Below are 13,472 nucleotides of genomic sequence, written 5' to 3'. Positions count from 1 at the left end.
AAAAGGATCCAATGGGGACAGATTTAGGTCCACACTTTTTTAATTACATTTTGTTGGTAGCGAAATGGTGAAACCCACTGATAGACGTAGAGAGGGACCAATAGAATTAATTTATGAAAAAAAAACGAAAGTAGTGAGTGAGTGTGGAGATACGAGGCTTGCACCCGACAACGTCGATATGCAAATTTATTGTGAACGTCTCCTTTGTGTTGTGTGTTGCATGTGTTGTCTTTATGTTGAATAATTAAAAATAAAAAAAGACACAAAACCACAAAATGCTGCATACAGACTACAACCAGATGCAAAACAAACAAATGAGGATAAACTACCACAGAGTCTGTGTGTGTTGCTCCTATGTAGGAGAGGTGGTGGGGATTTTTGCATGTCTGTGCCCAAACACCCATTGTCTCATAATCTGCACGAGTGTTGTAGTAAGGAGGTATACAGTACTTCAAAACTGTACCTAAATTTAGATGTAATGTAAAAATATTCATATCTTATACTTTGTCTTACATTTTTAATTTAATCCGGATTCATAGATTCGATTTTTGCGCTGTTAATCAAAGTGTTGCCAGATATGACAGAACCACAAGAGATAACTGCAGCACCAGAAAGCGAGACTCACAGCACTCAGTGCAGAGGAGGAGCACTGTCAGGTCAGCTCATTCACTGCAGAGGAGAGGTAGAGAGGGAGAGAGGAGGAGAAAGAGAGGGAGAGAGAGGGAGAGATGAGAGTGCATAAAGATAGCATGAGAAGAGGAGGAAGACATTACTGTGGAAGCCTGCATGCGTGTGTGTGCATGCCTATGTGCGTCTGTGTGCATTGTGTGTATTTTATGCATGAGTGTGTTGTGCGGCAGCTGTGTGTGTTCTTTGTGTGTGTGCCGGTGATGAAAATAGACAAAATGAAGGAGAAACAGGTCGTTTCCTCCTGAAGCTTTCTGGTTTCTGTTAGTCACCACGGCAACCGCCTCCTCCCTCCATCCTGCACTCCTGTTTACTAAGTTTACTCTTCCCCCATCCATCTCTCCCTGCCTCCCACGCTCCTTTGACTCCTCCTGTACCCTTCTTCATTTGCTGCATTCCCTCCGCCCCTCATCATCCTAAACAGTTGTTTTATTTTTGTTATCATCAGGCTGCCGGCTCTTGTGTTTCAACATCCAGAAGTTGTAAGCTTTTATACGCTTATCTCAATTTATGTCTGCCTGCCTCAACTCCATCCCCCTACCTGTTTAGTGTTTCTCCCCTCTCCATCTACTTACCCGACTCCTGCGTGCTTGACTTTGAGAATTAGAGGTCGCTTCAGTGTCCTATAGGAGCAGAAACAAAAAAGGGACATTTAATAAAAGATAAGCGACAGGAAAGGGGAAAAAATGAAAGAAGAGGTCACACAGGAGCAGGCGAGACATACCCCTCCAGCTTTTAGAGGGTGGAGATTATTCACAGAATAATGACTACATTAGGCTGAGGCAGTCCTGGAAAGAAAGGTGGTGTGAGGTTATTTTAATGGGCACAGATGCGAGTTGGGTCAGATATACACGGAAACTAGAGCAGGGAGACACGCCACAGCATAAAAGCTATAATATTTGCAGTTATACTGTACATGTCCAAAACCGAATGTTTTATTCTAATTTATGATATTTTAAAATGTGTTTTTGCTAAGTGAGGGGAAAAAACAGCATAGTATTGCAATATTTTGCTTGGAAATATTGCACTGATAAGGGGATGCAAAGTATTGATTTTCTGTTATATAAATGTGTAATATTGCATATAAAAATGAAACTTTGGGTAGCCTACTTGAGTAATAAAATCCAGTGTTTTTTCATTCCACTATGTTGCTGCAATAAAAATGATTGAAGCGAGATGAAAACCTGAGTGACTCACTTCTTGTGCTGCTTTCAGATGTCCTTCACAAGTATTTTAACCTTTGAACCCTAAAAACCCCCAAAATATTGGAAAAAGACAATGAGCAACTTAATAAGAATTTTTCCATAAATTGCATTAAATTAATAGTTTTAGATTTAATTAATTTCTTAAATCTAGGGAAAGAATAAAAAAACATGGGGAAAAATACATATTTACAATTATCATAATTACATATTTAAAATTATGTTACAGAATTATCCTTATTTTTTTAAGCACTGTTTCCAGTTCTTGTTTGTTTTTTATCTTTCTTTTCCTTTTCTTATTTTTCCCTTCTTATGAATTCCTTGCTAATTTGGGGGTGATTTCTTCTTTGTTTGATCATTGCCTTTTTTTTCCTCAAAGAAATTAAGCAAATTTGCTCAAATTTTTAAGGATAAATTTGCAGTTGAAAAAAAAAGATAATATTTTGCAACAGATAGCAATATATGTGAATGTCAAAAAAGTCAAAATTATAAAGAAAACTTCAAAATTAAAAAAGAAATAGGAAAAAACACCCCAGACCTCAAGGTTGTTTATAATGTTTATCAAAATAGTTGTCAACTAATTTTCTGTGAATTGACCGATTCAATTATCATATGAACTTTAAAATTTAAAACAAAACATCATATTTTATAAACTCATATTGTGTTTTATATAAAAATCTGTAAAGTAACTCAAGTTGTCAGATAAATATAGTGAAGTAAAAAAGTAACAATGGGCTATTCCCTCCCTTGTAGTAGAATAAAAAATAAAGCAGCATGAAAACAAAATACTATAAAGTATAGTTACCTCATATTCATACTTAAGTACAGTACTTGAGTAAATATCGTTTGTTACATTTCACTGCTGCCACATCAACCGTCCTGAGGCTGATATTAAAGCTGAAGCAGACAGAGATGTCATTAAGTTTGACGAGGTCACACGATAAACACTGCGCGCGCCTGAGACCACTGAATATTATATGGTAATGTGTGACTTTGTGCGGGGAAGACACTGGCATCGCGAGCTGAGCTGCGGAGCCTCTGAGGTATGCCACATCCTCCCAACGCACCTCCTCCCCCCCTCCCCCCCACCGTGCTCCTCCGCCCGCCCCCCGCCCCGCCCCCGCCTCCTCTTCCAGCGCGCGTCGCATCGCTGAGCGGTGTTTCAGCAGCGGACAGCCAGCGACGGCACGACCTAGCGCAGAGCTTACCTGGCCCCCGCTGAGGTATTTCTATTTCTCCCCCGTTTACCGGGAGAAGAAGTGTGATACCGACGGAGAGCCCTGACGTCACCATGCCAGGTATAGAGTGAAGCGGAACCGTTTGGGGTCGTGAGGAGGAGGGGAGTTAACGCTGCGGGTGTGATCGGGGTGGCATCTCCATCGCGGTGAACACCTTTCGGGCTCGGAGCGCGCTGCTCGGACGCACGTACGATGATGGACGGCCGGCCGCCGTCGCTGCTGCTGCTGCTGGCTCTCCTCGCCATTGCGGGAGGTGAGTAACTTGTCCGTCTCATAATGGCTCCATCGATGTGCTTTTGTGTGCATCGTCACCTTTACAGGACCAGAAGCACCGTGCATTCAGGGGGATCTGAATAGGTTTCTTGGAAAGTGTGAAGGCAAAAACGAGTGTTTAGAGGCTGAGGAGGAGAGGCAGACGTGAAGAAGAGGACTCTTTCATTGCTGTGTCACCATCTTTCTCATAATAACAGCAGCGAGCGCGACGGAATGATGTAGTAGAGAAAATATTGCCCACTCCATATATCACATGCGCACTGGAGAAACACAAATATATATACATATGAGGTTGCATGATTTTCCGTTTAAACCCGTTTAAACCCTTTTATTTGGGTTTTTGTTGTCAGTGTGGTGCGTTTAAAGGCCTTTTATAAACTAACATCGTGTTGTTCTGTGGTCGCAATGATATTATTGCATGAACTTCTTAGATACCCTTCTACTATATTTATCTTGGGGCTAAATAGCACTTTGGCAACAATCTATGGAACAGAATATGACACATTTTAGGAGGTTTTAAAGCTTTTAAATGTTGCATCACACTGTGTTTGTTCAGCCAAATGGCTTGATTCCTTTCAAAAACATGAGCAACTTAGAAAGAAATTACCCAGAAATTAGCCCAAAAAAAGTAAAAAAATAAGAGATATATCTAAAAATGACCAAAAACAATAAATAAACAAAGAAATAAATAAAATAAAAACAAATTAACAAGGAAAAGACCTGGAAAATGTGCTTAAAAATACTAATAATTCTGTAATGTTTTTTTAAAATATATAATTTAGAGAATTATAAATCTAGTTTTTTGCAGGACATTTTTTCCTAGCTTTTTATAAATAATTTTCTAAATTTACTAATTTCTTGTAATTTGCAGAACACTTTTTTTCCTTTTTGTTTTTTTAAGAAAGCAAGCCAATTTTCTTGGGGTTCGAAGGTTTAAATACTTGTTAAGGCATCTGAACGTAGCACAAGAAAACTGATCCAGGTTTCAAAGGGTTAAAGAAGTCTTAGTGAATGAACATTCAATCTGCAAAACATCAACCACACTCTGAGGCCATTGTAGCATCCCTTCTCTCTAAATATGCATTAGAGAGAGGGGAAGAAATTATGTTATCACCCCTCTTCTCTCTCCCTCTCTCTCATTAACACTGGGGTCTTGCATTGAGTGGGCAGGTTAATGAGAGGCACGTTGAGCTAAAACAACTTCTACATCCTGTCATCAGAGGACAAATGATGTGTCATGCAGCAGCACAGGAAAAGCCTTCTGTCTCAGTATAACAGCTCAGACAGATAGATGGTCTTTTTGTCTTCATGCACTGTGCAGACAGCCTTATTTACGACGCTGCTCTTGCAGTGAGCAAATGGGCTGAGTGTAAAGCCATTAGGGTGTTTGGACATATTTTACCTCTGTAACTTGGCTCTAATTTGGTGTTAATTTCTGCTCAGCGAGGGGTTCGCCCAAAGCAGAGCGGAACAAACACATCAGCTGATTGGCTAAATTACAGCCGCCTTAATATTTCCAGCCAATCCATAGTAGTGACAGGGCAGAGGTCAGCTCAGTGGCTCCAAGCAAAAAAAGACTGGTTTGTCACTGGCTGTGTAGCAGCACACAGACCCACACGCACTAACACACTTCCACACACACCTCCACACACACACGCACACACCTCCACACACACACACAAGCCTGGCCATCTGCCTTGTATTGACTAACTGTTCATCATCACCCATGGCGACAACATGCTCCTGCTTTCTCTCTGGCACACACTCCTGCTCTTTCTGTCACAAACACACACACAAACGCACACGCAGACCTTTACGTCAAGCAGTAAATCACAATTCATGCAGAGAAGCATTCACAGAGACATACAGATAAAGATCAGTTTCACCTCCATCAACATGACATCGATCAGTTCGAGCTCAAGCTCCACACACGCACGCACGCACGCACACACACACACACACACGCACGCATGCATGCATACACGCACGCATACACGCATGCATAACATTTAAAAAAAATGTTTTTTCATCAACAACATTCCATTGTATTACGTTCTTTAAAACACACTGACAAAGTGTTTTACAGATATAAGAGAGATATTATAGATTAGATTAGATGAACAGGAGAGTACAGGTATGTTAGATTTTTGTACATATCTCTCAAAGCCAGTTTGTGAGAAAACAATAAAAAAAAGGTCAAGGAAGCAGCATAAAAACAGAGGATACATACTTTATAATAAAGGCACACACTGTAAATTATGTAAAAATACACACTATGAATTCATGTTCAATTAATTATTTCACTATGAATTATTGCACAAGACAATGGAGTGGTTAGGAAGGCAGTTTCAAAGAGCTGCATAAAATAAAAGATACACTCTTATAAAAGAGGAACTCCTTCTAAATTCTATGAAAATGCACACTATGAATGAGTGTACACTTAATTATTTCACTGTGAATTATTGCAGCTGAGACTGGGAAAAGACTGCATAACAGATACATACATGGAGATATAACAAGTATAACTTTGTTGGTAGGTTACGTTCTAAGAAGAGCCAGGTTATGTTCAAGGGACAAGCACTAGCGTGAGCACATACAGGAAAAAAGGACTCAATATTTTAATATTTGGTTTTAGTTCATGTCTGATTTTGTTGTTTCACAAAATGCAAAATATAAGAAGTTTTACAGATATAAAATCAGATAAGAAAAAGATTAATACTCTCAGGAATGCAAAAATGTATAAATATATGTAAAAATTATGAAGTGTACAGGAGTGAAATTAACTCTCTTAGTAGTACAATACAAATTAACCAAAAAAGAAAGATCTAGTAAATAAAAAAGTGTTTGTGTTCACCTGACGAGGGAAGACAGATGGAAAGTAGCTGCTAGCTAACTCTGGTGCAATTGCTTTTAATTGTGTGCTGTCCCTGTAAAAATTAGCAGTAAAATAAAGAAAATTAAAGAGAAAAAGAAAATTACAAATAGAACCAAGGGTGTAGGTTTTGTTTTAACATTGGGGGTCCTCCACCAGAAATATGTAAGCATCAAACACTTGATTTCCTGCATTTTGTTGAATTATTATGCACCAAAATAAACTACCCTGCTACTTTCATGTTTTTATTGGTAATTGGTATTTATACGTGGTAAATATTAATAGAGACATGTCAGATGCATCCCTCCTTGAAATATACGCCTATGGATTTAAAAGAATGCCAGATTTGATTTAAAAAATAGAGCAAAAATGCATCTTTGCATTTCAGCAGGCACGTTTTGCTGTAAAATTATTGTATTTTTTCATCACTCTTAAAATATATTTACTTGTGAGTGTGGCCTTAAAAAATAGGTCTTTGTTGGAGTAATTACAATAGAACAAGCATTGTTTGCTTCTATTAATAGTCAGAGTTTTGTATTTCTGAAGGAAAAAAAATAGGACCTAACTTACCAATTGTGACAAGAGTATGTCTGAGTTATGAAGCTGCTCTGAACTTGCGTAATATTTGGTTCCCCCCAAGCTCTCACTTTTGTTGGTTGATTAGTCCCTGAGTTCAAACAAGAGGTATGTGCACAAGAAAACACAACCAACATGAAATATCACTTTAAAAGAGCTTCATAAGCAGTGGAGTACTAATGAGTCATCTTCCCTTAAGGGAGAAAATCTGATTAGCATCATCCTCAGAGACTGTAAACTTAAACCACACGCAAACGCAAGAAATGAGCACATGGTCGCGCACACACCTGGGCATCAACACACTTCAGAGACTCCCAACAAAGAAAGCACGTAATTGTCAAACGTGCACTTTGAAAAGACATGTGCACAGAGGAAGTTTTATGCATTTTGTGCAGATTAGTGATGATGGAATAAGAGGGAGAAAAGTCATAACATTACACCTCCAGACGCGCAACAATACTTTGTTACATAAGACAAACATGCACACGTAAAAGCAGTCTCACAGTCGGTGGCTGCGCAAGGGCGCTCAAGGACATTTCACCACCTGTCTCAGACGCTGCTGCGAGGATGTGGCCGTCCTGTTGGGTGAGGAGAATGTCTCTTGTCATTTCCCCTGCAGGCCATGCATAATAAACAGGTCTGTGGTGCTGAGTTGACCTGATGCAGGGGTTACTGGATATGGAGCACTGTGTGCGACAGTCTCATCACCCAAGGACGTAAAGAGTGCTTGGATTAGTTTTTTCAGCACTTTTTATCGGCTGCATCTGAAAGCGGACGTGTTTGACGAGCAGCCAAGTCTTTTTGCATGTGTGACTGTGTGAGTCTATGCATGCGCCATAATCTTTTGTCCTCCGCTTTATGAATGCACTTAGTGAATATCAACTAACCATTTCCTTGGCAGTGCTACAGTCTAGAAAGTTCTGCTCAGTCAGTTTAGCCTGTCATCACTTTTCTGCTGCACTGTTCCAGCCCACTGATCCCTGCAGCATCTCAACCTGCACATTACAACAGCCCTGCTATTGTCTCGCTCTCTTTTTCTCTCTCTCACCCCGTCACTTTCTGTCTTTATCTCGCTCTCTCATTTCCTCTGTCTCTATCTCTCTGGACCGACTCCCAACACACAGCAGCAACAGGATCAGATCAGAGCATAGGGGCTGCATCTGCGATAAGAAATGCACAGCGGCGGTCACACACAACAGAGGTCTGCATTTGTATGTGAGAACGTGTGTGATCCCGTGTGTAAAACTGTGTGCTCTCATGTGTGATTTGGGCAAGATTGCGAGTGTGTGTTTGTGTGAATGAATGTGCAGCAGTAGTAGCAGCAGCACAGCAGCAGTGTGCAGCCCTGGAGATTAGAGAGAAGCAGAGGGAGAGCACAGAGGTTTAATGGAAACTTAAGCAGTGGAGAAAAAGAGGAAGATAAGAAATGTTTGGAAAGTTAGGAATTTTAATTCAAGTGTCTTTTTTTTTTTTAAAGGAATAGGTGAACTTATGTTGAAGCTATGTTATGTCGCTCTGATGTAGATGTGTGCAGAATTGATTTTAAGATAAACCTTCCTACGGTGATAACATGTATGACAGATAAAACTGAACAAATGATCCACACTGGCCTGGAAAAGTGCAATAAAACTAGAGAAAAAATACTTGTTTGTTATGATTTTGATTAGGACTTCTGCAAGATAGGATCAGATGTGATGTAGATACATGTGCTACTTTCAGACAGGCGACCTGCTATCTCTTCATACAAATTACAGGCAGCAGGCTTCGGCGTGGTGATAACATGGCCTCAGGATTTACGGGTATCCAAATAATAGCTCCAATAATAGGTGTTATGAGAGGCATTATGCAGTTGAAATGATGTATTTTATTGCAGTCCCTGAAATATGCTCCACTACAGTTAGAAAGCCATACCGTCTGTCATCCAACAGCTGAGCTTCTTGGGCAGTAAATAATACAAATAAACCATACTGCAAATTCCTGCAGATTTCATAGCTTCTGAGCTTTTCAACTTCTGTTTGATTATACCTTGGATATTAAAAAAAAAAAAAAAACAACTTTAAACCTTAGATGCAGTTTTTTGAATTGCACTATTAAATAAATATCTGTATATTTGGTATAATTTGAAAATTTGGCATGTTGACCAGAGACAGAAAAGAGTGTTTTAGGTTTGTACTATGGACGGTTGGATCAATGCTTGGCCCCACAGAATACATTTGTGATAATGGGCCTGAAAAAGTCTCTGTGGAGTTTTGTTAGACCTTTTAGCATTAAGCTATCATGATACATTATTGCTAAAACACTTTTACTGCAAAGATATCCAAGATATGAACTGAAGTATTTACTGAAGAAAAACACTGACTGATGTCTCTTTTATTCAGATCTTTTATTCTAATTGATCTGTTGTCATTGTTTCTGCCTGTATCTTAATCTTTATCAGGATTTTAACTAATGATTATTTTAATGACCAGGGATGCACGATATTGGATTTTTTACCGATGTCTGATATGCTGATACATAACAAATCATTTCACTGATAACTAATATTGATATTGATATATCCACTTTTTTTCTCTGACTTATTTTAGTGATCAAGTCTCTTCTGTAGTGGATTTTTAAAAAAAATAAAAACTCACCCATCATATGTCATAATGTTAAAATCAGCTATCGAGACCAAAACTGTTTTTTGTACCAGGCTGTATTATCTGTGCTGTATATTTGGGCATTTTAACATGGGGGTCTATGAGGATTGACTCACCTTTGGAGCCAGTCCCAAGTGGCCATTCGAGGAACTGCAGTTTTTGGCGCTTCAGCGTTAGCTTCATTTTTCAGCCCTGGAGGTTGCCACTTGGGTGATCTTCACATGTCTCTTTTTATTTGGCCAGCAGTCTAAAACCCAAAGATAGTTCATTTACAATGATGTAAACCTTACAGAAGCAGAACGTCTAAACATTTAGAAAAACTTGTGAATATCTTGCATCGTTGCTTAGAAAAAAAACTTAAAATATTATTTTATTCTTTAAATAGGTTTCTTTTGGTCAACTAATCAATTGTTTCACCTCTAATACTGAAAAAATGTATCTGTGCCATCAGGCTTTAGCCTATAAGATGCAATGCTAGACAATCTGCAAATACTCCTTTTATCTCTCATCTCACAGCACACTCACACTCTTTAGTTTGACGTCTAAGTTTAGTACTTGCCAAGTTTTGATCTTGTGTCTCTTGTGTGACATTATATCCTGTTCCTTTGTGTGCATCTTATTTTCCCTCTTTGTTTTTAATTCCTGCACATACAACATAAAATCTGATTGTATCTAATAATGGTTTTGTGATTAAGTTTATATTAGTAGTAACAGTTTTTGTTTAATGGTGTTGTTTATAAGAAGAGAATTAAGCACAGGACTTGATGATTGATTCATACGTTATTGGCATTGTGAAAAGTACATCTCATTATCATTTGTAATTTAAAAAAAAAACCTCTACTGGCCACTGTTTTCTCGACTGTGGAGTTTGTCAAATTTGGCGACAATATAGCTTCTTCCGCTCTCAGTTAGTCCACAGCGGGATGGCTTTGTTTTTGGAGTGCTGTGATATTGCGGCTGGATGGAGGATCAATATTAATATCTCAGCTCTATGGGCACTACGGTGCCAATTGGGTGTTGCCAGTAGATCAATGGATCTCTCCATTATTGATTTAAGAATATTTCAGCATAAAAGGTCCCAGCTGCGGCCAAAAAGCCTCTTTGGCAGAGCGTCAGAGAGCAGAGCAGAGAGCGACCCTACTTTCCCTCCAACCTTTTCTCATTTGAGCAAGCTGTATAAATAGAGATCATCACAGTAATAGTCTTAGCGGGATAATTCAATTTAGCTCTCGCTTCGCCCTCATTTTCCCCACATTTGTCTTTACGGCGTGTGTGGACTCTGGCCTCTAAGTAGCTTTGTAAACTGCAAATAACACATGCTGTAGATTTTAACAACTGAATGATTTTAAATGACCAAATAAACCATACTGTTGTCTTTACGGCGTGTGTGGTCTCTGGCCTCTAAGTAGCTTTGTAAACTGCAAATAACACATGCTGTAGATTTTAACAACTGAATGATTTTAAATTATCAAATAAATAATCCTGTGTATCCTTGGGGTACTTTTGTGTCTCCTTAAGGTAATTATGGGTGGTTTTGGTCATTTTTGTGCCTCTTAGAGGTCATTTTGTGTCTCTTTAAGGTTATTTTGTGTCTTTTTTGGTTGTTTTGTGTCTTTCTGTGTCTCTTTGAAGTAATTTAGAGTCTCTTAGAGGTAATTTTGTATCTCTTATGTGTCTCTGTGAGGTAATTTAGTGTCTCTTTGGGGTAATTTTGTGTCTCTTATGTGTCTGCTTGAAGAAATTTAGAGTCTCTTAGAGGTAATTTTGTGTCTCTTTGAGCTGATTTTTGTCATTTTTGGTTGTTTTGTGTCTCTTAGAGGTAATTTTGTGTCTCGGTGAGGGAAATTTGTGTCTCTTTGAGGTAATTTTGTGTCTCTTATGTGTCTCTGAGTAATTTTGTGTTTCTCTGAGGTAATTTTGTGTCACTTTGAGGTAATTTTGTGTCTTTTTGTGGCTGTTTTGCAGTGAATTTCCAAAAATAAGGCTTCACACTGAGGTTAACCAGGGTGCTAAGCTCATTGGCTGTTTAAGAGGAGGAAAGAGGAGCGGATGTAGCTGAACATGGCTACCATCTCGTCTGTTCCTGTGCTGTGCCACTGACGCGTGTGTGTTTGCATGTGCGTGGTGGTGTGTAACTTCCCTCGCTCCAGGGTCTAATGGGGAGCCCTGCTGAAATATTCATAGTGTCACATTAAGTTTGCAATATTTGCAATGGAAAACAACCAGAATACAACCTGAGCTACCAGCAACATTACAACCACTCAGCTCGGCCTTTAGCATGACAGCGTGTCGTATGTGGAGATGGAGGAAGAGGGAGATCAGTCTTTGTTTAGAAGCATTAGTAAGTGCTGAGGATGAGCAGCCGGGTTAACATGTTTGTGCCGTGATCAGGCTGCAGTGTGCGGATATTTTTATCGGTCTTGTCATCTAGATAAGAATAAACCAGCAAAGCTCTCTGTTTTGGTCTCTAATTTGTCTCAGTGTCGTGAAATATTAGTCTAGACTTTCATCCTGAGCCCCTGCATGCAAATATTTTAGTAAAAAATAAGCAGAAAATGTGAAGACTCAGAGAGCCAAGACTGCATGATCCTTTTTTTAATCTGCGTCTCCATTCAGATTTGTGTCAACACACATGTAGTGGGATGCATATTCCTGACTTTTTTATTCTAGTAAGTGTGGGAGTTGATACGGAAATATTGAAACTGTTCAAACATTTTATCAGCCTCTGTCACGATGTTACCATCAAGGAAAAATATATATAGATTTGTAGCATGGGCGGATTATGAGACAATTGGCCCCAGGGCAAAGACATGAAAAAGGCCCCATCACCTCCCCTACGTCAGAGCAAGTATCAAAGACTTTGTGGTTGTATTGCCTCTTTTTGTAGTTATTGTGCATTGTTTCGGTGGTTTTGTGTCTCTTTGAGGAAATTTTGAGTGTCTTTAAGGTAATGAAGTGTCTTTTTTGGTCATTTTGTGTCTCTTTGAAGTAGTTCTTCATTTCGTTGAGGTAATTTTATGTTTCTGACATAATTTTGCATCTTTTTTCTGTCGATTTGTGTCTCTTTAAATTGTTTTCAAGCTTGAATATTGATGCGAATTTAGTCTGCACCAAGTTTGCAAAAGAGATTTAATAAGTGGGAGATATACATAAAAAAAAGAAGTACTGTAACATTTTAACTGGCCTTCCTGCTGCTTTTTTGCTTGCTAACCTGTTTTTTCTAGCCTGAACATGTCATCAAACGTGACACACCACTGAAAAAAACGGTCAACTTGCCCACTGTAGACATGTGTACATGGCTCCACTCTATTGGCAATGGGAGAGGAGTCTACGCCTATTGTCAGTGGGTGTTCCCATGTTTAAAAAAACCTGCATAAATGAGCTTATTTGGGTGAAAAGGGGGGTGTTATTTTGAGTGATATTTTGTAGGTGAAGGCTTGAGGGGCCCCTGACTATTTGGACCTCTGGGCCTGTAGCAATCTGTCCATAAGACCCCTCTGCCTGTGAACTTTGTTAACAAGTTATTAAGATATCATTTTTAACGTCAAAGAAAGAAGTGGAAAAAAGCTGTCAGATGATTTTTGAGTTGAAACTTGTAATCATTGCACAATATAGTTCTTTTGCATCCAGTTAAGTGAATTGATTTTTCCATAGACTCTGTTTTGGTGTCTTGTAAAGTTGGCCTTAGTCATCTTCAGGTCTTTGATTTAGGAGTTTTCCCGTAAATCCAGATATTTTTTTTCCCAATGCAGCTACTCAAATAACATTGAGCAAAGACTTTGCTTTAAAATCTTCTTTTCAGAGATAAGTCTACACATGTTTCAGGAATTGTAATATGAACATAATATAAAATATAAAGACATTCCACAAACTGTGCTTACAATGAAGAACTTATCATTTTAACACTTTAGCACACAGCTTAATGTATTGTCTAGTTAATTTGAGCAGGAAACTTCCATTTGCATTATAAGTATGGCTGATGGAA

General features: G+C 38.9%; 1 protein-coding gene across 1 annotated transcript in view; it reads left to right on the top strand.

Annotated features, from left to right (window-relative positions):
- The first annotated feature begins 3,080 nt into the window (after positions 1–3,080).
- The window catches only part of chrnb2 (cholinergic receptor, nicotinic, beta 2), a 30,760-nt gene continuing 20,368 nt past the window's right edge, over positions 3,081–13,472 (top strand). The window contains exon 1 of the mRNA XM_042489788.1: positions 3,081–3,380. Coding sequence (XP_042345722.1) covers positions 3,320–3,380 — 61 coding nt within the window. The 5' untranslated portion in view covers positions 3,081–3,319. The remainder of the gene's footprint in view (positions 3,381–13,472) is intronic.

The sequence above is a fragment of the Plectropomus leopardus genome, chromosome 7 (genome assembly GCF_008729295.1).
Source record: "Plectropomus leopardus isolate mb chromosome 7, YSFRI_Pleo_2.0, whole genome shotgun sequence".
Classification (NCBI taxonomy): domain Eukaryota; kingdom Metazoa; phylum Chordata; class Actinopteri; order Perciformes; family Serranidae; genus Plectropomus; species Plectropomus leopardus.
The sequence above is the reverse complement of the archived record's forward strand: the minus strand, read 5'-3'. Positions and strand labels throughout refer to the sequence as shown.